The sequence below is a fragment of the Rhynchophorus ferrugineus genome, unplaced genomic scaffold, assembly GCF_030347505.1.
Source record: "Rhynchophorus ferrugineus isolate W39M unplaced genomic scaffold, kcgeb_rfMv2 rfM11, whole genome shotgun sequence".
Taxonomy (NCBI): Eukaryota; Metazoa; Arthropoda; class Insecta; order Coleoptera; family Curculionidae; genus Rhynchophorus; species Rhynchophorus ferrugineus.
In genome coordinates, this window is record NW_027472590.1 from 3,052,472 (window position 1) to 3,074,819 (window position 22,348).

The 22,348-nt window shown below is 34.6% G+C and overlaps 7 protein-coding genes across 9 annotated transcripts; 4 read left to right on the plus strand and 3 right to left on the minus strand.

Annotated features, from left to right (window-relative positions):
* The first annotated feature begins 1,013 nt into the window (after positions 1 to 1,013).
* RpL31 (Ribosomal protein L31) lies at positions 1,014 to 2,124 on the plus strand. Of its 3 annotated transcripts, none has more exons than XM_076418068.1 (3): positions 1,014 to 1,133; positions 1,325 to 1,552; positions 1,946 to 2,124. In XM_076418068.1, the coding sequence occupies exons 2-3, from the start codon at positions 1,329 to 1,331 to the stop codon at positions 2,094 to 2,096; spliced, it is 375 nt and encodes a 124-aa protein (XP_076274183.1). In that variant the 5' UTR covers positions 1,014 to 1,133; positions 1,325 to 1,328; the 3' UTR covers positions 2,097 to 2,124. The 3 variants fall into 3 exon arrangements, with proteins under 3 accessions (XP_076274183.1, XP_076274185.1, XP_076274184.1); XM_076418070.1 differs by having other exon boundaries at positions 1,110 to 1,219; XM_076418069.1 differs by having other exon boundaries at positions 1,110 to 1,215.
* A 115-nt stretch (positions 2,125 to 2,239) lies between these two features.
* On the plus strand, positions 2,240 to 3,291 carry DCTN5-p25 (Dynactin 5, p25 subunit). Its single transcript, XM_076418067.1, has 4 exons — positions 2,240 to 2,381; positions 2,438 to 2,625; positions 2,687 to 2,798; positions 2,859 to 3,291. The coding sequence occupies exons 1-4, from the start codon at positions 2,334 to 2,336 to the stop codon at positions 3,057 to 3,059; spliced, it is 549 nt and encodes a 182-aa protein (XP_076274182.1). The 5' UTR covers positions 2,240 to 2,333; the 3' UTR covers positions 3,060 to 3,291.
* A 208-nt stretch (positions 3,292 to 3,499) lies between these two features.
* On the minus strand, positions 3,500 to 4,771 carry LOC143205060 (uncharacterized). Its single transcript, XM_076418065.1, has one exon. The coding sequence runs from the start codon at positions 4,663 to 4,665 to the stop codon at positions 3,694 to 3,696; it is 972 nt and encodes a 323-aa protein (XP_076274180.1). The 5' UTR covers positions 4,666 to 4,771; the 3' UTR covers positions 3,500 to 3,693.
* A 965-nt stretch (positions 4,772 to 5,736) lies between these two features.
* Positions 5,737 to 10,827, minus strand: Top3beta (DNA topoisomerase 3-beta). Its single transcript, XM_076418061.1, has 11 exons — positions 10,583 to 10,827; positions 10,259 to 10,528; positions 10,064 to 10,201; positions 9,664 to 10,012; positions 9,415 to 9,615; positions 9,257 to 9,357; positions 8,307 to 8,530; positions 7,981 to 8,253; positions 7,488 to 7,930; positions 6,473 to 6,628; positions 5,737 to 6,416 (listed from the first exon to the last, which is right to left on the minus strand). Exons 1-11 carry the CDS (start codon positions 10,671 to 10,673, stop codon positions 6,086 to 6,088), a joined length of 2,577 nt encoding a protein of 858 aa, XP_076274176.1. The 5' UTR covers positions 10,674 to 10,827; the 3' UTR covers positions 5,737 to 6,085.
* A 547-nt stretch (positions 10,828 to 11,374) lies between these two features.
* Positions 11,375 to 13,616, plus strand: LOC143205059 (maternal effect protein staufen). Its single transcript, XM_076418063.1, has 9 exons — positions 11,375 to 11,542; positions 11,595 to 11,675; positions 11,725 to 11,828; positions 11,878 to 12,126; positions 12,179 to 12,449; positions 12,502 to 12,908; positions 12,964 to 13,128; positions 13,188 to 13,309; positions 13,463 to 13,616. Exons 1-9 carry the CDS (start codon positions 11,437 to 11,439, stop codon positions 13,545 to 13,547), a joined length of 1,590 nt encoding a protein of 529 aa, XP_076274178.1. The 5' UTR covers positions 11,375 to 11,436; the 3' UTR covers positions 13,548 to 13,616.
* A 6-nt stretch (positions 13,617 to 13,622) lies between these two features.
* On the plus strand, positions 13,623 to 17,349 carry Etf-QO (Electron transfer flavoprotein-ubiquinone oxidoreductase). The gene is made up of 9 exons (XM_076418062.1): positions 13,623 to 13,852; positions 14,041 to 14,139; positions 14,944 to 15,065; positions 15,129 to 15,318; positions 15,374 to 15,706; positions 15,762 to 15,966; positions 16,017 to 16,186; positions 16,533 to 16,796; positions 16,855 to 17,349. Exons 1-9 carry the CDS (start codon positions 13,819 to 13,821, stop codon positions 17,238 to 17,240), a joined length of 1,803 nt encoding a protein of 600 aa, XP_076274177.1. The 5' UTR covers positions 13,623 to 13,818; the 3' UTR covers positions 17,241 to 17,349.
* LOC143205061 (non-structural maintenance of chromosomes element 3 homolog) lies at positions 17,259 to 18,921 on the minus strand. Its single transcript, XM_076418066.1, has 5 exons — positions 18,842 to 18,921; positions 18,067 to 18,402; positions 17,787 to 18,009; positions 17,518 to 17,729; positions 17,259 to 17,459 (listed from the first exon to the last, which is right to left on the minus strand). The coding sequence occupies exons 2-5, from the start codon at positions 18,298 to 18,300 to the stop codon at positions 17,373 to 17,375; spliced, it is 756 nt and encodes a 251-aa protein (XP_076274181.1). The 5' UTR covers positions 18,301 to 18,402; positions 18,842 to 18,921; the 3' UTR covers positions 17,259 to 17,372.
* Between the last annotated feature and the right edge of the window lie 3,427 nt (positions 18,922 to 22,348).

Sequence of the window (22,348 nt, forward strand, 5' to 3'; positions counted from 1 at the left end):
TAAAATAGTATACGATCTTATTGATCCGCTTCATTTATTCTTAAAACTATTTCAATATTCAATATTTAAAATTAATGCTATAGGCGCCATCTACCAGGCCCTGTCCAACTTTCTCCAAAAAAAGGAAACTGCTCTTTGACTTGCGCGCCATCTCTACGTCGCCTCTCTAACATTCAGCGATAATAGAAATCTATTTTATTTCTCCTTTCTTAGCTACCTATTATAATTTTACCATCAAAATAAATATCAATACCTAACTATATTCTTAATTAACGTCCAGTATCTATTTTAATCATCAACTCGGTCTAAAAATAAAAAATATGATATTTCATCTAAACGTTTGAAGTTCCATCTCATAGATTATTCCCCAAACTTATGGGAAAAAAAAATAGAAAACTACTAATCACTTTGTACAAAACTTATCTTATTTTCTATTACAAAGATGATACTAATATAACAATACGAATTTAAAAAATTATAAGAGATTTATTTGCTTAATTTACTGTTTAAAAAATTTAAAAAATTAAATACGAAGAAAGACACGAGGCGCCATCTCACAGGTTCTCTCTAAACATTGTTCGTACAAGAGAAGAAAACTGGCTCGTGGCTTATCGCGCCATCTCTGGAAAGTGTTTTTCAACTATTTCCTTAAAATCTAATTTAGTGTAAGTTATATAAATTGTTAAATAGTATTATACCAGACGATATATAATGTATCTTATTGAAATATTAAACTATCTTTATTTTTAAGCAAGTTTATTAAAAATTTAAATTTTCAATTATAAAAGTTTCCATCGCCATCTCATCGACGCGAACTCAACTTTGGCCTAGTGTCAAAAAGTAGAAAACTAGTTTGGAACTGCTAGAGATTAAAATCTTATTTACTTTTAATTATATGTTGTTCAATAAAATTATTAGAAAATATATATAGTGAAATGCATTTTGCATGACATATGTGGTTTGTGTATTATTAAGAAAATAGAAAATATATTTGAAAAATATCAGTGCAGCGCCATCTACAGATATGTTTCCAAAATTAATTTAAAATATATTTTATACAATGACAGTTCTTGCTTTTCCATAGATGCCTAACTTGCCTGCGTTCTTTTACATTTTCGTTCATTACTAAGAAGGTTTGTAAATATTTCAGAATTTTTAGACTTCTATAATCATCCATAAAATAATTGTATTTTTTTAATCTACATTTAATTTGAAGCAAGTACTGTGTCTTATTATTGTTTCTCATATTATATTTTCGTATAGTTTTAATTTCAAGTGTTTTAAAAAACAAAATATCTTATTGAGGTTATGATTGTTGTTTTAGGAAAATGGCAAAACTCAAGGGAGAGAAAAAGGGCAAATCCGCCATCAATGAGGTTGTTACCCGTGAATACACAGTAAACCTGCACAAGAGGTTACACGGAATTGGCTTTAAAAAGCGAGCTCCAAGGGCCATTAAGGAAATCCGTAAATTTGCCGAGAAGCAAATGGGAACCCCTGATGTTAGGATTGATACCAGATTAAACAAACAATTGTGGTCAAAAGGCATCAGGTATGTGTGAAAGTACAAGCATATACATAAAGGCATAATTTGTATCAATTTTTATTCATCTGTTTATATATAAATGTGTTAGGTATTGATATATATTTAATGTATTAAAAATATTACTTCCTGTTGGTAGAAACAATAACTATTTATTAATGTAAAGTAATTTATTTTTTTACTATATTTTTTTGGCTTTATCGAGTGCTAAAGTTTCCATTTAATTGGTTCATTGTATTAATGTTAATAACAAGTAGTTGCATTAGCTTTTTTAATTTAAAAACTTTCAATAAAACTTTATACAAAGCTGAAATTCAATACTCCAGTATGCTGAAATAATAACAGGGTCCTATTTATTTTTTTATTTTTTTTCGTGTAGTTATATACATTTCTTTCTTTCAGGAATGTCCCATTCCGCGTCAGAGTCCGCCTTTCACGTAGAAGAAATGATGATGAAGATTCTGTGAATAAACTTTACACTTTAGTCACATACGTACCAGTTGCTACTTTTAAGGCACTCCAAACTGAGAATGTAGACGCCAGTCAAGAATAAACTGGTCAATAAATTATTTTTTAAGTTACTCTTGTGTTTGCTTTTATTCTTCCTAATGTAATCATTAAATCGAATAAAGTTAATACTTTTATTAAATTGAATGAATTTTAATTGGGGTTTATATATATGTATAAATACGTTTATGTATAAATAAGCCTTCAAGTACAGTTGCCAGTGTTAAAGAGAAGAAGAAATAGGTTATATGTCATTAAACTGACAAGTTGAACGAAATAAACAATGGAACTACAAGACATAAATTACAGCAAAAATGATTACGTTGAAACAGTAATTAAGTCAACGATGCAAAATATTATAGTTTTTAAACTGCTGATTGGTTTTAGGCTTCAGGAAATAAGGTGTGTCGTCAGACAGTACTGTGCGGTTCCCAAAACATAATTCTACAAGGTAAAGTTATAGTGCAGGCTGAAGCCATAATTAGGGGTGATTTAGCTAACGTTAGGACAGGGAGGTACTGTATTATTAGTAAAGAAGCCGTGCTGCGTCCTCCGTATAAAAAATTTAGCAAAGGGTGAGTCATCCAGGTGTTGTCTATTATTTTTTGGTAAAATAGATCTTATTTTTTGTTTTAGAGTAGCCTTCTTTAAACTGTCTATTGGAGATCATGTGTTTATCGGCGAAAGAACACTGGTGAATGCAACTGATATAGGAAATTATGTTCATATAGGAAAAAATTGTGTCATTGTAAGTTCCTTTTTATTTACATTAATCTGGTTCATCAGAAAACCGTGATATTATTGGTAGGGTCGAAGATGCGTTCTGAGAGATTGCTGTGTGATTGAAGACAATACAGTACTAGCACCAGAAACCGTCGTACCAGCATTCACAAGATATGGTGGTTCTCCTGGCGCCTATATTAGTCATGTCCCTGAATGCCAAGCCGACCTGATGGTTGATTATACCCGGAGTTATTACCAGCATTTCCAACCAACTAAGCTAATATGAAACTTCCGTAATCTCTAGAAAACTGATGTATAAATTCCATTGATAGAACAAAAAGCTGAGTATATATTTTTTTGCTATTTATTGTAACGTTAATTTCTTGCTGTTTAATTATTGCTCTATAAAAAGCTAAATATATTAACTTTTTCTTTGAAAGAATGTTTCAAATTTTGTAACGTATTTTGTTATATATATAGTGCACCATCAAACATAAAATAAAGGTTTTTTATATTAATTATTATATGTTTGTTTCTACCCAGGACAAACTCTACTATACAATAGTTTCTTACAGATCTGGTATTGGTTTGCTCGAAAAATTGAGTTATGTGATAAACAAAACACTGTAAAATTCTGAGAAAACTTGATTGTAAATAATTCATCTTAAATCGATAATGCTTAGTTTAAAGGGTTTGTGAGATAATTATGATGAAATGAAACGAAGATGTGTTTTAAGGTTTTTATTTAAATTGTTATACTATTTTAAAACTAAATATAAATGATAATTTGAACTTTTCCGAACACATCTATAGTAATATAAATAGGATTTCTTAGACTAATTATCTATAATACAAATTAAAGGCTAATAATACATTACGTCTTATAACATACTTGCGTTTTTTTGGAACTGTTTTTATTATTAATTTTTTAAACTGTCATACCATATTTTACATTCGTCCGTCAAGGGATTGTGACTCATGTACCAGAGTACCTTAGGCGATATTTCCACCAGTTTCCTGGGAATGCATTTCAGCTGGTTATGCTCGAGCCTGATCCAGTCGACTTTCTTCAGGGTCCCCAAGCTAGCCTCGCTGATTTCTTCCAGTTCGTTTTTGTGGAGGAACAACCATCCGAAGATCTCGATGCCGTTAAAAGCTCCGTCGCTCAAGTACTTGATGCGGTTGTTGTTCAGATAAACGTTGGTGGACACGTTCAAGTTGACATTGGCGTCGTAGTGGACACCGTTGACGTTCTGTAGCGCCGCCGTGGGGATGTTCGTGATCCAGTTATACTCGAAATTGAGCACGGCTATCTTCGGACTGCGTACGAACCATTCGCCCGACCAATAGCCGATCTTGTTCTGGTCCAGGATCAAGACGCTGAGGTTGGGGATGTCGTTGAAGGCCTTGGGATGGATGCTCTCGATGCTGTTGTTGCTCAGACACAGTTCGGTGACCGGCAGGTTGTTGAATACGCCGTCTCGTACCGTGTTGAAATTGTTGTGTCGCAGCTTGATCAGGTAGAGCTTGGGCAGGTCCGTGAAGCATCCGCTCTCCAGGTCGGTGACGCTGCTGTTCTCGATGATGATGTCCACCAAGTTGGGCAGGCCGGAGATGGCGCCTTTCCTCAGTACGGGCACGTTCTCGTCCAGGATCTGAATCAATGAGACCCTCACCAATTTCTCCACGGGTGAAAAGCAGCCGGTGATATTCTTGACGTCCTTAGCGCCTCCCAGGGTCACGTTGGTGCCGAAAAACGACGGTTCGCAGGCGAACGCCGAACTCAACAAGAGACAGGAAACGAAAAACGCCCCGAATGTTAACCGTAAAGCCGTCATATTTATACTAAGGCTGACAGTTCGTACGATAAAAAACCGACTTGGAACACTCATGGGGTTGTTATCTTTGAATGAAAGGTCAGCGTAGGTTAACTTTATGAAGTAATTGTTAAAAATAGGCTGTCAATTACATTTTTATTATTATTTTATGCAGTGAACAGGGGAAACTGGATAAATACTTTATCCTATTCAACGATAATCTCGGATATTTACGCTGGTTTAGTTGGTAAACATAAGATGGCCGAGATTTCCTAGAAAAACACGATTACCCCGTACAAATATTCGTTCTTATTGGTGTCACTTTGGTATTGGTACAGTCTGTCAACAAGAGCAGATTAAAATCGTTATTTATAAGCAAAATATAAGGACTATATGATACTGACACAGAAATTAAATTAAAATATGTATGGAAATGATAAAAAATAAACAGGAATAACCCAGAATCATAGAGTAAAAAAGCGCATTCCCCAATTCCGCAACTATAGAAGCAAAACTTCCCAAATTAAAATAAATTGAGGACAATAAACAAACAAAATATGCGATACAATAACGATGAGGGTACCTAAATAAAACCTTCACGAAATAACAAAAAATAATGAAGAATATGTGGTGAATTACGATAATAAAAAAATATGCGCATCCACCATTTCGAGTGGGTGCCATTAATTTATTACTTAAGACGATTTGTACCAATTTTTGACCCCCTACCACCTTAAGAACAAATAATACACCAAAACCCTCTCTCCTGTTCAATATTTACTAGATAAGAATCTAAAGAAAATAAAATATACGTTTGATTTATTTTAATTTCTATTATTGAAAAAATATGACATGGTCGACTCTTTTCCTTCCCCCACACCGTCTTACGTAATAAATGAATGACCCCTTCTATAAGTTTATCTAAAAACAATGGGGAGTAACTGAAACTATAGTACTGCAAAAAAATGAAGCGCATCAACCAATTCTGACAGTCAAAAAACCGTCCCGACTTACTCCACCGTCCCCCAACAAATCGTTGAATCAAAAATAATCCGAATTTAATTTGGACTTGTTCGATCAATTTACGATCTTAGTAAACTGTTTCGACATCGGGAATCGATCTAAAAATAAATATGAAACTCGTAATTCCGAATTACTAAATTTATTGATGCAAAACAAAATTTTTATCAACTGTATTAATAAATAATTAATGTACACACAACTTGATTCGTATTAAATCGGAATCGTACTTATTAAATATACATTATTATCGTTAGTGTGAGGTAGAGTTGTTATTATTATAACACCAAGGATACCAGAACTATCTACATTACCAGCTCGTTTGGTTAATATACATTTATTTAATTTATATATTCGAAAAAGAACGACAAGGTAATATAAATATAATAAAATAAATATAAAGTATCTTATTACACTCCATAGGCCTAATGTTAATTTGTTACTCTTCAATTGATTGCAGTATGATTATGGTTACTCAGACGAAATACGCAGCTAATTGTGCCATTTTGTCTTTGGGTTTACCTCGACCTTTCCCACCTCCACCTCGTCCACCTCTGCCCCCTGCCACCTTTCCGCCCCTGAAAGGCCGGCGAGGCCTGCTCACCACGGCCGTCTTCGGTCGATCCACCAACTTGGCAAATTCGGCGGTGCAAAAGACGCAGCCCTTCATTTCCGTCACCTGATTGGGCAGTTTCGATTTCTCCGCTTTGTACTCGACGTTGACCAGCTGGGCCCCACACAGACAGCTGTCTTCCAGGATGGTGATCTTCTGGGCGTCGTCGAACAGGTTGATGATGGTATCGCACCTGGAAACGATCATAATTGTTTTGGTTTTAAGCTGTTTTGCGGATGGTCGCGCTACCTGTTGCATCCTAACTTCCATTTAGGTGCTGAGGATGGGTCCAGTACCAAGACACCGGCTTCGCATTCAGCACAGTTACATACACCGTTCGCGTTTAAACCGTAAGAACAGGTGGGATGGGTGCATGAATTACAACCATTCGCTTTCTTCATATCTCTATAAAGAAACAATTAAATGGTAATAAAATGAGATGATGAAAAAAAAAAGATAAAATGAATGAGATTGTTAAAAAAAACAGTCACACAAATACTACAGAATGGAAAATATAGTGTTTTGCAGTCGATAATCAGAAACAAAATATATGGCAATATAACACTGTTGAAGATAACTAGACAATACTGCCTAAAAATTAACGAAAAACAATGAGAAATAACGGGAACTAAATCATCGAAAAAAAGAGCGCATCCACCATTTCCGACTGTTAAAAAATCAGAATGAAGAATCAGAAACAAAATATATGGCAATAGAATACTGACGAAGGTAACTAAAAAAAACTGTCAGGAAATTATTTAAAAACAGTAGAGAATAACCAGAACCCGAGAGTTGAAAAGAATGTGCGCATCCACCAATTCTGATAGAAGTTACTTGAACGATCGATTATTGTAGCAATAAGGACAGAACAGAAAACTTTAACCGAAAACAATGTGGAATAACCAGAACCAGAGAAGGGAAAGAATTAAGCGCATCCACCAATTTCAATAATATTCAAATTCGAAGAAGTGTTTTGTTAAATGTTTAATGGCAGAATTCTCAGAACTAACTGGAAGGTAGATTATTATAACAGTAAGGACAGAAAACAATGAAGAATACAATAAACAATTAAAAAATATTACAATGGATAATAAGGAACAAAATATACGACAATACAATATTGATGAAAATAGCTAAATAAAAAGATCAGAAAATTACCAAAAAAACCCATTTTTTAAAAAATAGGCGCATCCACCAATTCTAGTACATTTCAATTAAAAAAAAAGATTTTGTTAAGTGTCAATGGCACAATTTGTATACTTACTTGAATGGTGGATTATTGTAGCAATAAGGACAGAACACGAAACTCTTTCCTTTGTTGCCGGTGGTCCAATAGAGCAACTCAAACTCGTCCAAGGGGCATTTCAACTCTCTGAACAACTTAATCGTGCCGTTCTGAGGTAAACTGTAGGTCTCGTCGCACTGGGGACAGTGCAACCTGGCCGGCTTGGCCTGAATGTACTTCAAGTACCGCCGGCACTTCCCGCAACGGGAATGAGCTTTTCCCGAAGCGCTGAGAGGCGAGAACGACACCTCGAACAACTGGTCCATGCCGTCGATGTTCTTCACGAAATACTGGAATTTTAACTTGAAAATATCGATGGTGTGCTTGAGGACGGCACCGAAATTCGCCTTACCCAAGGCAATAAGGTTCAGTTGTTCCTCCACGGCAGATCTCATGGTGGGCAGCACCAACTCCGCATCAATCTAAAACACAAGTCAAGCAACAGAACAAAAACGTTAAAAAAGTATCACACCTTCTGATATCCGTGCACCAACACAATACCCAACGTCGTGGGCTTCAGTCTTCTACCCGGTGTAACAGTTACATAATTCCTCTGGGATATATTGTTTATATGAACAGGGATGGAAGCGTCGGTACCGATACCATGCTTCTCCATCAAGGTAATGAGTTCGGCTTCGGTCAGATAATCAGGGGGGCAGGTTTGGTGTTCAGTTAACTTGGCTCCTTGTATTGGTACCATTTCGTTTTCGGTTAGGTTTGGCACGATCTCGTTCTTACCGAAAGCCTGGAAGAACAAACTGTTGCAGTAATAATAAAATAACACACGAGAAAACCAACCTGCCACGTCATGACGCTGGTATACCCTGGGTCGATCAAGGTTTTTCCGGTTACATAAAACACTTCGTTGTTAATGACGATCTTAATGCTGGTACTCAAATATCTACAGTCTCGCGCTAAAGTTCCTATGAAATGTCTGGTTATGTAATCGTACAGTTTCCAGGCATCGCCGTCTAAGTCGTTTCTGCTGGCCGCTTTCATGGGCGTGATCGGTGGATGGTCACCTGAAATAACATTCATCATAATGCAAGTTCGTATCGGATTCAGAATTTTAAAAATATTTCCGTAGGTCTTTCTGTTAATTATGGTCTCTACGATGTTTCAAAAACAACGTTATGTCATCAGTTCAACTAAATATGAACGTTAATTGTCAAAAACATGTCATCTATTCAAATTTCAAGTTCACATGATAGACACAGCTATGCGGATTAAAATGCCCTTTGGTGTTTTGATTTCACGTAAGTCAATTAGCCGGAATCATAGAGAGCCGTGAAAAGCACTGACATTTGAGAAATTTTACTTTTTCGATCATAAAAAAAGCAACCTCCATATTTTTATTGTTGGTAAAAAAGCCATGAAAAAAATAATGATGGGCTTTATTGCCTTTTATTTGGGGGATATCAGTCAGAATCTTTGATATATGTAGACTTTATGTTTATTGTTTTTTAGGCTTCACATTAGAAATTGGCTTTTGTCTTATTTTTTATATACTTTTTATTGGAAGAAAGAGAATATATATTGTACAAGGTTTGCCGACTTCTTATTATTATCTAGTGTTTTGAAGAATTTTGCAGATATCTGACAAACGAACAACTTTTGCTTTAGCGTTCGAACGTATTAGGCAGCATTTTTAATTATAAAACGAGAAGGAAAATATCCTCTGGTGTGAAAAGTAATTTACAAACTATATAGTACGATTTTTTTAAATTTAAAACCCGCATTTTTATTACCTGCATCATGACCTTGCTTAGGTCGACTAATTCCTTGCTCCAGTATCGCTCTAACATCCTCGCCCCAATCGCTACTGTTTTGCTGTTGTTTCAAAGTCCCTCTGCGAGATATATTTCATTTATTCACTCACCCATCGATGGTATACAAAGCAACTTACACCAAATCAAAGTTCTCTGGGTATTTCGTCGTCTCGGTTCTAGGGTAACTTATATACCCTTGAGTGTATAGCCTCTCAGCGATCTGCATAGCGTGATGGGGTCCCATTCCCAGTCCCGAACTCGCCACCCGCATCAATTCCACCGTGTTTAAAGCTACCGGGCGGGCCTTGCATTTTTCCTTCGACGTCACGCTTACCACTCTAAAAAAGCAAACGTAAAAATGGTAAAGCACCAAACCGGGTCACCACCTCGCTTCTTTCTCCTGCTTGACCAGCTGCAAGAACATATTGGCCACGTCTCTGTCAAAACACCTCACTCTCTCCCACTCTAACGGGATCTCTAGGTCGTCCTTGGTTCGAACAGAAACCTGCACCATCCAGTAAGTCTCCGGTTTAAAAGACTGGATCTCGTCGTGCCTCTGAACGCAGAAACCGAGAGTCGGTGTTTGACACGGTCCGTAAGAGATTAGCGAGGCGTCAAGATCGCCGTATTTACCTTGGAAAAACTTGGTTTGGAATCTCGTAAAGGCGCAACCTATTCTAAGATCGAGCTCTTGGCGAGCATCGACACTTTTAGCCTCGTTTTCGTTCGGATGAACTATAAAAGAACGTCATTACACTACTAGAAACCAAAGTAATACAAATTTACCTAAGTTATTAAAAGCTGCCTTAATATCCTTCTCAGTGATAGCAGAAAATCTTGCACGGTACGTAACATTGTCCGAATAAACATTTGTATTCATACTTTTAGCTACTGATGCCATAACCTCGAAACATATATTTTCGCCTAAAAAAGAAAACCAACAAAACTCTCAGACAAAACCACAACGCAACTTATGCTTACCTTCCTTGTCACAATCCAGCCACAAGACCAAATAGTCACAACCCTTGGCTTCAGAAGCAAGATATGCAGGCATTTTTAATTTAGGCATAGCTTCCTTTTTCTCTATTGGACATGAGAACAGCTCAACTGGATCCACTCTATCCCAATTATTATATTTGTTGATAAAGTCAACACCCAGTACATGGCCACATACAGAGGTCATCTTAAATCTAGCAGGAGTGCTGAGAAAATTTCCATTCCATTCATGTACTGAACAGGCCCCATTGAAACCTTTAAAGTAACTTTTTGTTAATAAATCATCGCAGGCACGTTAAGTTCGCAAACCTTTCCGAGAACTATTTTTGCCGTTGCTAAGTATACTGGCAAGAGACGCAGCTAGAGACGGCTTCTCTGCCACCATAATAACCGTTTTCATGTTGAATAAGTAATAGAACTTTTAAAATGTGCCTTTAAAATTATTAAAATTTATATCATTTAATGAATAGTTCCAATAAACTGTGTTGACATAGATTTAAAAATAATAGGCTTAAATTATTCTAACCCAACATTCCGTTGTCAAAATAAAGCCTTCTTCTTAAGTTATTTACTGAATTATTAAAATGAAATATCGAGAATATATGAAATGTTTTTAGTAAAACACATTAGTTTAATAAAAAATATATTCAATAATAATATACAATCATTAAATTAAACTGAAACTCTAAGTAAAAGTGTGGATTTAGTACCATAGAATAACGAAACTTTTTTATTCCTTTATTCTATGTTTAGGTGTTTAGTACATGCTAAAAATTAGGGATGCGGAAAAATATCGCGATATATTTTTATAATTATATTTTCTGAAAAAAATATCGAGTTTTTAGGTCGATAGATGGAATTTTTTTTAGCCTATATTTTCTAAATTTAATTAAATGTAATTTTTAATAAACGTTTAAAATTGGTACTTAATTTTGAAATTGGATGAAGGTTTTGTAAATTTTGCTATTTAATTTTAAAGGTCTATCAAAAATATCACTATTCTTTAAAATATTCAGAAAAATATGATTCTCTTTAGGGTTATAGTTTCTAAAAATATCGATAGTTTGATAAAAAAATTTATTTTGTTCATCCCTACAGCTCTATAATATTTTGCTGAGGTGTTCCCCCGGTCATAGATATTTTCGCTTCATATTTCTTTGAAAATGATTTGCATTAATTATATACTACTATTTTCCCTGTTAAGCTTAAGTTATGGATTGTCATTAAATGACATAAAAAACATTTTTGGGGACAAAGACTGTATTGTTGGTAATTAAAAATGTTTGCAGTTAATTCCCTATTATTAAAGGTTCTATTTCAGGGACGCTTTTAACTTTGCAGAATGAAGATACCTCATCGGAAACTTGGAAAAATAATCCCTCTGTACCAAAAACATTTGAAGGTAGTTATTCAGTAACAGTTTATTTGTTTTCATTGGCTGGAGGTTTTAGGTTTGACTAGTGAACCAGCAGAAGACAAATCCGCATTAAGTTCTATTCACGAATTAGCTCAATATAACGACATTAATTTTTCATATGAATTAATTAATGAGGAGGTATATTAATGTGAAATTATTAAATGGAATTATATATCAAAATTTTCAGGGACCTCCGCACAATAAAGTTTTTACCATCACATTGTATTTAGGAAACGAAAATTATTCAGCACATGGTAAAAGCTTGAAGAATGCTCAAAGGAAAGCTGCACAGATGGCTCTGAAAAATACAGAATATCAACATCCCCCTTTGAAGATCAAAAAGAGTGAAAAGTCGGAGACACCTGTAGCTTTACTAAACAATTTAGCTTTAAAGTTAGGGATGACTGTGCAGTACACTGTAGTTAATGATATTCTGGTATTCAATATTGTTTAGTTAAATATAGACATATAAATAAGGTGCCTTTCAGGAACAACTAGAAAGCAAGACTACATCACCAGACATTCCAGAGAAAAAATCATATTTGCAAAAACTGAATGACACGGTTCATTCTAATGATACTGTTCACGTTAGAAGAGATGATTCTGACACGAAGGGACCTTTCAAAGTCCGTCTTAATGTTAACGACGTTAAATTTTATGGAGAGGCTCAAACAATAAAAAATGCTCGTAACGAAGCTGCATTTAAAGCTTTAAATCACATTAACACAAACAAAGAGGAGTTCTCATGTGAAGCAAAGGGTAGACAATTAATTATAGAAAATGATGATTAGATAACTTACCTTCATTTCAGGTAATTGCAAAGAACAAAAACAAATGATAAAATCACCCATTTCTATTGTGTACGAGGCAGCTCAAAAACGTAATTTGGCTGTTAACTTCGAGATAATCGACGAATTTGGGCCAGCCCATAAAAAAACATTTACAACAAAATGCGTGGTCGGTGATTTGGAAGTCACTGGATCAGGGAAATCTAAAAAGGAATCCAAAAGGATCGCTGCTGAAAATATGTTACCTGGTTTAATGAATATTCCTGAGGTAGACGATAAACACACAAACAGCAACAAATCAAAGAAGTCCAAAAATAAAAATAAGAAAAACAAAATTGTAAAGACTACTTTCGATAAGATCGATAGAATGTTTGACAATGTTGTTGATTTTGGCAAAAGTCTTATTGGTAAAGTACAAGGCACGTCAGAGGTAATTTACATTAGTCTTTACGATATTAAGTGGATTTTATAAAGTCCATTTTCAGGATGATGCCAAACCTAATAAGAAAAAAGGTGACAAACAAATCCGCTCAGCTTCTGAGCAAATCTTAAAATTAGGTCACCTTTTAAACATAGAAGTACAATATACTGAGTACCTTGAGAATGAAAAACACTACGCAGTCCTAGGATTGGGAACAAAACCAGCTTTTGTAAGTTAATTTATTGATAGTGAGTTTTGTTAAACCTTTTTCCATACATTATTATTTAGATCTGTTTGGGTGAAGGCGTAAATGTCAAAAATTCTCGTGACCTAGCAGCTAAATATGGATTGAATGTATTCTATAAACTAGGTTTATTAGATAAATTTTTCGAAAAATCAACGGATGTCAGGTAATTTTATTTAGTTAAAATTCGTTCGGCAACCCAAAAAACAAATTTCTACAATCTTGTCAAATGTCTGTTTCCAAACAGTCGGTGTTGCCGTATCATTTTTGTTTTCCCACAATGTTATTACAGATGAAAATACTCTTATTAATGTTGTAGTGATATTTTGGACAAAGAAGTATTTGAAGACCTATATATGGGAGACATCAACATAGAAGAGGAGAAAAAGCATTCAGAGCTGTGACTTCTTACATTATTTAGTATTATATGTATGATATAAGTTCGTTTTAAATAAAATCACAATTATAGATAAGAGTCGTTTTGTTGGCAACCTTAAAATCATCATCGAACATATGAGAATTGAAACTGGTAAACAAATGAAATTGCACTGAGCTCAGTTTATTTTGATATATTTTGTTTGAACCTTTGAGTTGGACTTTGATTTTTTGTTTTTTTTTTGAGTAAGGTATTTCTGTTACATTTAATTATACAATTCCTTGTTAAAATAAGAGAAAATGAGTTTGCATTTAGGGAATTCATTTAAAATAGGTAAGACTTAATTTTAGTTCAGAATATTTAATTAATTTGTCGAAAATAAATTATATAAAATATATAAACTTTTATAACTTAAAATAATTATATGTAATAATACAATTATTGCCTGGAGGTTTATTTTATTTTTAATATATCATGAAATAACCTTTGGACTCTTAAATATAACTAACCATATTTTCTAGTTAAGCAGTTAGGTCAAATAAGAAAATATTCCGATCAATTTCCCAAGATAACAACACACTATACCATTCATCCGAGAGAAAAAGACCCAAGATGGAAAGGTAATTTTAATATAAAATGCACTATGATTGAAATAAAGTTAGTTTTTATTTATAAATTGAAAAAAATATCCAAAATGCCCATTAAGGAACCTTCAGCTGTTTTTTCATTAAAAAATTATTTATTCTAAATTATTTTAACATATTTCTCATTATATAATAATAAATAAAAGTAGGTTCTATTTTTAACAACTACTATTTGAGTAAGAAAAAAAAACATCGTTATCTCGTGTATTAATATTCGTAATTTGAGTGATATAATATGAAAATTATACAATATATATTATCATGAATTAAACATATAACGAATTATTTTATTGATATCATTTTTTTATACATATTTTAAAGTCTCCTTTTACCAACTATGGGTTTATCTGGACTGGACCTAAAGCTTAACGTGGGCTCCGAACCACGGTCCTCAGCATTAAGTCTACCGACTGGCGAGTGACCAAAATCATCCCAGAAGACATCCGGTCTTACCCAGCCTGGTTACTGGCGTGACTGGGATCATTTTCCTTGCCGGATTTTACACTCTTGCCTAGAACATTCACAAATTTTAAACAATCACAAACATAAATTTACGACCATGCCCCAGCAGCATTATATTATAATTATATTCAGATAATCGTTCTTCAATAGCATGAGAATGTATGCACAGCTTAAAACACTATTTTTCTACCACTATAAGTATCTAAACTATTTAAATTTATAATATATATTCTTCACAATTTCTGTCTGACATAAATGTCATGATAAAACTATTACTTACCCTGAAAGGATTAATTTCTCTTAAATTACACATTCTAGATGCAAATATGGAAAGATTCGCCGACGAAACTGATATTCTGATAGTCGGCGGCGGTCCAGCTGGAATGAGCGCGGCTATAAGAGCCAAACAACTGGCGGAAGCGGATGGGAAGGAAATCAGGGTCAGTAGAATCGAAATCACGGCACACTTGATCGGTGGTCTATACGGAACATTGATTTTTTAGGTGTGCATCGTCGAGAAGGCGTCACAAATCGGTGGTCATATACTGTCAGGCGCGGTGCTACAACCCACGGCTCTGAACGAACTGATCCCCGACTGGAAAGAGAAGGGCGCGCCTCTGAATACCCCCGTAACGGAGGATAAGTTCGGTCTGTTAACCAGCACCGGCAGGATTCCGATACCAGTCCTTCCAGGTTGGGTTCCTTGCCCTAAATCGATTTATGTATTGAACAAATGATATTTCGTCAGGAACTCCGATGTATAATCACGGGAACTATATCGTCCGGTTGGGACACGTCGTCCAGTGGCTGGGAGAGCAAGCTGAGGCCATGGGCGTTGAGATTTATCCGGGTTACGCGGCTTCCGAGGTCCTGTACCACGAAGACGGGAGCGTTAAAGGTATCGCGACCAATGACGTGGGCATCGCCAAAGACGGGAGCCCCAAGGATAACTTCGAAAGAGGCATGGAACTCCACGCCAAATGCACGATCTTCGCCGAAGGCTGTCACGGACATCTAACCAAACAAATCATTAACCGCTTCGATCTGAGGAAGAACTCCGAACCCCAAACATATGGAATTGGTAAGTAATGTTAATATAAACGTTGTACGGTCCGGTCTGACTACTCCGATTCCAGGTTTGAAAGAGTTATGGGAAATAAACCCATCCAAACATAAGCCGGGTCGCGTGGAACACACCATCGGCTGGCCCTTGGATAAGAACACCTACGGAGGATCCTTCCTGTATCACTTAAACGACGAGACACCCCTTATCGCCGTCGGATTCGTCGTTGGTTTGGATTACACCAATCCCTATCTGAGCCCGTTCAAGGAATTCCAAAGGTACTGAATATTCAAAGACCGGTAATGCGGTAACTTTTGTTTCTTTGCAGGTTCAAACACCATCCGTCCATAAAGCATTACTTCGAGGACGGCAATAGGATATCGTACGGCGCCAGGGCTTTGGTGGAGGGCGGTTTTCAGAGTATCCCCAAGCTCACTTTCCCCGGAGGATGCTTAGTAGGCTGTGCCGCAGGTTTCATTAACTTGCCGAAAGTTAAAGGTTAGTACGTAACGAAAATTTTTTTATTAATGATTTGGCCCGTTGTTGTTTGTTTTTTCATTTGTTATCGTTCATCAATTGTTCATTTTCTTCATTCAAGTTCATTTCACTAAAATCTTGAATATAGGTGTTTCTTTGCTCCATTTACTATATTTATTTTTGGTAATGGTGTAATCTGTATCAATTTTTGTTTATACTTTTCATTATTTAATTTCCTTCTTTCTACATAACTTCCTTAATGTTAATGAACAAGATGAGTTAATTACATTTTTATTAACAACGAAAATCTACTCATTCATACCTTATCACTAACCGAATATGATAATATGAAATAATAATCATTTAGGTAGTCACAATGCCATGAAAAGTGGTATGTTAGCTGCTGAAAGTGTGTATGAAACGATTTCCGGCGAGAAACAAAAAACCGAAGCTTTCCAACCCTTCAGCTACGAAGAGAAGTTTAAAAACAGCTGGGTGTATAAGGAATTGAAAGCTGTGAGAAACATAAGACCTAGTTTCCACACCCCCTTGGGTCTTTATGGCGGAATTGCATACAGCGGATTCTCCGTGGTACTGGGAGGTCGGGAACCGTGGACGTTCAAACACGGAGGTGAGTCCACGGCCTACTTACGTCGATCCAACGTCCTCGCTGTTTATTTTCGTTCCAGATCCGGACTATAAGAGGCTTAAGCCGGCCAAGGAGTCTAAACCTATCGAGTACCCGAAACCCGACGGGAAAATCAGTTTCGATCTGCTGACGTCGGTTGCGTTGACCGGAACCAACCACGAAGGCGACCAACCCGCTCACCTAACCCTGAAGGACGACACGGTGCCCGTCAAACGAAACTTGGGCATCTTCGACGGACCCGAAGGTCGTTTTTGTCCCGCTGGTGTGTACGAGTTCGTGCCACTCGATTCTGGAGAGGGACAGCGACTACAGATCAATGCCCAGAACTGCATCCATTGCAAGACGTGCGACATCAAGGACCCCAGCCAGAACATCAACTGGGTGGTTCCAGAAGGAGGCGGCGGCCCAGCTTACAATGGAATGTAAGGACCAAAGAGATTCAACGTTTTTATATATCTTTTTATTTATATTGTATTAGTTAAGGAGATACAATTTTTGTATAAAAATAAACTTTATATGGAAGTTTTATCGGTTATCTGTGGCTAGCTTAATTCAACCCTACATCCTTGTTTTTTTCCCTCTGACCTGATTCTGTGCTACCCTGTATTGTTCTGTAAAGTCTTCTGGTTGCTTATTTCCATACATCTGTAAATCAATAATACCCTCACAATATGCTTATAAGTGAATTGAAATAATTAGTTACCTTACACACGAACTGTAAAACCTCCATCTTTGAAACTTCAATTTCAGCACGAAACCCCCACTGGAAAGCTTGTTTTTTCGTTTTGTTATCAAACTCACAGTGAAGGTAATGTTGCCTTGTTAAGGTTTTTATGTATTCTTTAACGTTACCGAAAAATGGATGCTTAACTTCTACATCAATATCAAGGGACATTAGAAAACCATAAAGGGATTCTGAAAAATGAAATCATCAACTTAAAAATAATAACAGGGTGGTGTCGTAGAGCTCACTGTCCGATACTGGAGCGTTTGTCATAAATATATGTGATAAAATAAATAGGGAGAGAATCTTTTGAGCTTTAATAGATATATCTGAATCAGTTTCATCATTAGAAACACATTCTTCTTCTTCTTCTTCACTCGAATCATCTAGAGGAGGCAACATACTTCTTAAAAAATAAAATGTTTCTTTCATATTTACAGCATTATATTCAATAAGTTCGTAACCATATACCTAAAAGTTTATACAAAACAATTTCAACAACATCCGTATAAAAATAATAATACCCACATCTTCCAAAACCTTAATGGCTTGTTGTATAACACTATCCAAGCATTGGCCCCTTTTGTGAATTACATTTTTATTCAATTCGGATCTAGTATAACATGAATTTTCGTCAGCTTTTAAAATAATGTACCTGACTACATCATTGATTATATTTTCTGTACTTTCATCCGGTACGTCTGGATCAGTTTGTGATGTGTTTTTTTGAGACCTGGTAACTGCTCCTCTTCGCCGAGACATTTTTGTGCGACTTGAAAAATTTTAAAATCGTAATCAGCTACTTCCATACACGATTATCACGCCATACAGGATTTGCCTATGACGATTATAAACACAAACATTCTGCAAAATATACAAATTATATAGAAATCTGTATATTTTCTGGTAATCTCTACTTGGGAATTATTGGGCGCCAAATATATTTAGGCAACCAATTAAATGTAAGTTATTCTCTCAAATTGTATTACAACAGCCAAAAATATATGATATATTTGCTAACAAGTACTAAATAAAGTTTTGAAGGTAATTTTTTAATTTCCTTCAATTATTGACACTATCACGGTGTGTATGCAACTAAATATATACAGTAAAATACCAATCTTAATCATGTCTGAAAATATGAAAATAAATTTTAAAAAAATTATGTCATTTTAGATTTATATAGTTATGATCGTTATTATATATGTTTTGGAGTATTACAATTGTTTTAAATTTGTTTGAAAGGGCCTATACTGTTAATAAAGATTAATATTATTCGTGGTTTTGCAATTATTTGTATTACCTCATCCAGTACTAAAAAAGTCGAGTTATAGAAAATACGTCCCAACTAAACTCCTGAACACCTGCTTAATCCAGGACATGGTACAGGGGCAAGGCTATAACAAATCATATCGAATATAATCCTTTAAAGAATATGGGGACATCCCCTTTTAGAATAGGGTAGTACATAACCAATTAAAACCTCGACTTTAACACTAGGGATGGTTTTGACAATTTATTTCTATTAAAATGATATGCAAGTTGGATTCCTTTATTTTTATTTTCTAAATTGTTGGTATTTTAATTATATATTAGCAATATTTGTTACATCATGCTCTTTAAAGATAAATTGAAGTTGTTTAAAACGTAAATATTGATAAGTGTTTAAAGCACAAAGATTGTTAAACGAGGCAAACGATTGATAGTAAAGTGGAGAGAATAATAGGATTATATACTCATCTAACTTCAACGCCCTCCTGATACTTTTAATGCGTGTAATGATACCCGAACACAATTGAATTTTACACGTGCCCTTGTTATCCCCTGCTTGAATGGGGCGGTGGCTCAATAGAGCGTGTAAAAAACTACTCGTTGTCCGGCTTAGGACTTTTTGTGATACGTGCACTTGTATTCCGTAGAGTTACCCAGTAGCGTAGACAAATAAAAATCGCACTAAAATTGTACAGTATTAAAATCTGACAAAATGGTGACAGTTGGTTATTTCAAGTTAGAGGTTATGTGTTTATATTCTTCTATAATATAAGTTAACACCATAATAATTTGAGAGTTTATTTTGTTTCCTTTAAACATAACCTATGTTATTGAAGTTAATTACGTTAACGTTAAAGATATTATAAAACAATACGTAGTATAAAAGTAGGCGAAAATGATGTGTGGGATAGGATCGCAAATAATAAATGAGTACTAACACTAACATATTTGGTATTTTAACTGATTTTTCAGGTATTTTTGTTACGCTACTGATTTATCGGGTGTCAGAGAGAACAGACTGGTACGCAAAGATGACCCTATCGGAATAAGTCAGGTTGTAAGCTTTGTTTACATTTTTTATCCCGTACTATTAATCATTAGTTGTTGGTTTTTGGCATTCTAAAAATACAAATAGGCGGCGGGGTGTATTTTGTTTATTTTGCGGATTACAAGATGATTTATATTTTCGACATATGTCCCTAGTTCGTAGCTATTCTAATGGTAGACGGATATAGATAAAAGACAAAGCATAAAAAATAGTGCATTTAAACTCTTTCGAAAAAGTATTTAGAATTTTTTTAAATAAAAAATGCGGGTAGATACTGTTTCCCGGTGACATCTGTAATTTTGGAAAGATTGTAAATTATACATGCTAAAATACAGGTGTATAAATGACATAAGTTATCATAGTAGGCCGAGAAATAACAGTTTAACATTATTCAATTCATTCTGGCCATAAATTAAAAGTCAAAGAGGGAATACTTGAAAATCGTTTTAAATAGTTCAAGAGGCGGACATGTAATCTAAGCAGTTTTTATTATTTTGAGGAAGAAATATCTATATTTTAACAAAAAGTTGACAAAAGCGTTCGAATATGCATCGTACTCACCTGATATGCGAATGGTTGACTTTTTCATTTCTCTCTAATCTCAAATTAATGTTGATTGAGGCTACTTCTAGGTGTTGTGATTTTGTAATTCTTAATTTTCTAATAATTATCAGAATAATTAATAATGTAATCCGACTTGCAATATAAAAGACAGTTGAATATATATTATTGCACATCTGTTATATTGCAATAATATTATATTGCAATATAACAGACAAAAACTAAAAATTTCTTCGCGTCATTCGTTCCAATCAAACAGCATAGGCTGTACAGATAAATGTTTTGATTTTATAAACTTTTGCCACTTTACCCATCAGACTTGGCCCCTTGTGACCACCACTCATTCACATCGATGCCTCATATATTCCTCATGAAGTACTTCAACAATTAAGAAAACATTTGAAAAAATCGCTTGATGACCACATAACCTCAAAACATGTAGAGTTTGTAGTAAATATATATAATTGTAATAAATTATAGTGAATAAACCTTCTGATGCAAAAAAATAAGAATTATGAATCAATATATCCATGGTAGTGTCGTTCAGTCTCTGTCCAATTTTTATTTAATTTCTGTATATTTCTTATACTTTTCCCGCCTTTCTATTGTTGATTATTTTTCTATTTTTTTCTGATTATTAGTTTCTATTCTAACCACTTCATATTTGTCATTTTCTGAACTCTTCTAAATACATGCTCAAGTCACTTTATTTTCTCGTATTTTATGTTTCTTACCATTCCATTTCTTTCTCATATACATAGTTAATTTTTTTTCTGTTGCTTTTGTCGATCTTAGTATGATTGTTAATGTTTATAACACGCAAATAAAATAAGTATTAAAATTAAAGCAGTGTTGTCTATTCCCGTGTAAACCTCAACAGTAAGTTTTTCTATTTCATCAGCCTTCGATACGTCATACGACAAGAGTGACAGAATAAAAAACAAACAACCATCGTTTCGACAGTTTGAAACGAAACAAACTAGCCGTTAATTAAAATAAACTTTAAATACATTTTAAAACATTAAATATTAGAAATAAAAATTTAAAAAAATGTTGAATCAAACTTTTAAAAATTTTAATTTAATTAAAGCTGTTAACTAATAGAATATTAACAAACAGTAGCATTTAAAATAGCGTTATATATACCCACACATACGCTGAAAATCAAACTGACAATGATAGCGTTTAAAAATGCTACCATAGCAACGGCTAATAATGCAGCGGTTACCATGGTAATGTCACTTTACTAGATACACGTCAATTAAATCACTGTATATTAAAAATAATGTTAAAAACTCTATTTTGGATAGGATTTGTTTAAAACGCCGTTTTAGTAGGTGTCTACGACTAGGGATTAGTAATTACATAGTATTTCGATTATTTATTTCTTATTACTCTTGGTTTCTTATATTTTTGTTGCTATTATTTCATTGTATAGGTATTTTTAACTCTCATTGTTAATATTTTAACTTCTAATTGTGCTCAGATTATACAAAAGTATAAGTAATTACTAAGTATTAATAACCAAATATATAAAAGCGTTAAAAAAATAATGACGGCGTACATACTAAGACGGTAGCGTCTGGTGAAAAGCCGTTTAACCGTCAAATTAAATAACCGGCTTTCCCGAACATCTGGGACCTCATCCGTAAATCTGCATCCCCGGGGAACCGTCTAGCGAAAGGATATTTCCAGGGAATCGATCGGAAACAGTGGAAAATATTTCGGCATTTGTTGTTCGTACAAACAACCGACTATTTATCCCAGCAAGAAAAGAAATGTTTGTTGAACCAATACGATGTTACACGACGAGCTACAACTGATATTGTTAGTGCGAGTTTACTTTATTAATTAACCGTGTTTATACGGAATTAATTTTTATCTGTAGTTTTTACAATGTCATCTAGTCATGTGATAATAAATTGAATG

What these genes read in the sequence shown, in the direction of transcription:
- RpL31 (XM_076418068.1), top strand. Translation starts at nt 1,329, where the DNA reads ATGGCAAAACTCAAGGGAGAGAAAAAGGGCAAATCCGCCATCAATGAG. An exon ending in TTGTGGTCAAAAGGCATCAG is followed by an intron (nt 1,553 to 1,945) that starts GTATGTGTGAAA and finishes TCTTTCTTTCAG; the next exon opens with GAATGTCCCATTCCGCGTCA.
- DCTN5-p25 (XM_076418067.1), top strand. Translation starts at nt 2,334, where the DNA reads ATGGAACTACAAGACATAAATTACAGCAAAAATGATTACGTTGAAACA. An exon ending in TATAAAAAATTTAGCAAAGG is followed by an intron (nt 2,626 to 2,686) that starts GTGAGTCATCCA and finishes TTTTTGTTTTAG; the next exon opens with AGTAGCCTTCTTTAAACTGT. An exon ending in TAGGAAAAAATTGTGTCATT is followed by an intron (nt 2,799 to 2,858) that starts GTAAGTTCCTTT and finishes TATTATTGGTAG; the next exon opens with GGTCGAAGATGCGTTCTGAG.
- LOC143205060 (XM_076418065.1), bottom strand. Translation starts at nt 4,665, where the DNA reads ATGAGTGTTCCAAGTCGGTTTTTTATCGTACGAACTGTCAGCCTTAGT.
- Top3beta (XM_076418061.1), bottom strand. Translation starts at nt 10,673, where the DNA reads ATGAAAACGGTTATTATGGTGGCAGAGAAGCCGTCTCTAGCTGCGTCT. An exon ending in TAAGCAAGGTCATGATGCAG is followed by an intron (nt 8,531 to 9,256) that starts GTAATAAAAATG and finishes ATGTTATTTCAG; the next exon opens with GTGACCATCCACCGATCACG. An exon ending in TGGAAGTTAGGATGCAACAG is followed by an intron (nt 6,417 to 6,472) that starts GTAGCGCGACCA and finishes GATCGTTTCCAG; the next exon opens with GTGCGATACCATCATCAACC.
- LOC143205059 (XM_076418063.1), top strand. Translation starts at nt 11,437, where the DNA reads ATGATTTGCATTAATTATATACTACTATTTTCCCTGTTAAGCTTAAGT. An exon ending in ATGAATTAATTAATGAGGAG is followed by an intron (nt 11,829 to 11,877) that starts GTATATTAATGT and finishes CAAAATTTTCAG; the next exon opens with GGACCTCCGCACAATAAAGT. An exon ending in AAGTACAAGGCACGTCAGAG is followed by an intron (nt 12,909 to 12,963) that starts GTAATTTACATT and finishes GTCCATTTTCAG; the next exon opens with GATGATGCCAAACCTAATAA.
- Etf-QO (XM_076418062.1), top strand. Translation starts at nt 13,819, where the DNA reads ATGAGTTTGCATTTAGGGAATTCATTTAAAATAG. An exon ending in AAAAGACCCAAGATGGAAAG is followed by an intron (nt 14,140 to 14,943) that starts GTAATTTTAATA and finishes TACACATTCTAG; the next exon opens with ATGCAAATATGGAAAGATTC. An exon ending in CGGATGGGAAGGAAATCAGG is followed by an intron (nt 15,066 to 15,128) that starts GTCAGTAGAATC and finishes TTGATTTTTTAG; the next exon opens with GTGTGCATCGTCGAGAAGGC.
- LOC143205061 (XM_076418066.1), bottom strand. Translation starts at nt 18,300, where the DNA reads ATGTCTCGGCGAAGAGGAGCAGTTACCAGGTCTCAAAAAAACACATCA. An exon ending in CCATTAAGGTTTTGGAAGAT is followed by an intron (nt 18,010 to 18,066) that starts GTGGGTATTATT and finishes ATAAACTTTTAG; the next exon opens with GTATATGGTTACGAACTTAT. An exon ending in TTTTACAGTTCGTGTGTAAG is followed by an intron (nt 17,460 to 17,517) that starts GTAACTAATTAT and finishes ATTGATTTACAG; the next exon opens with ATGTATGGAAATAAGCAACC.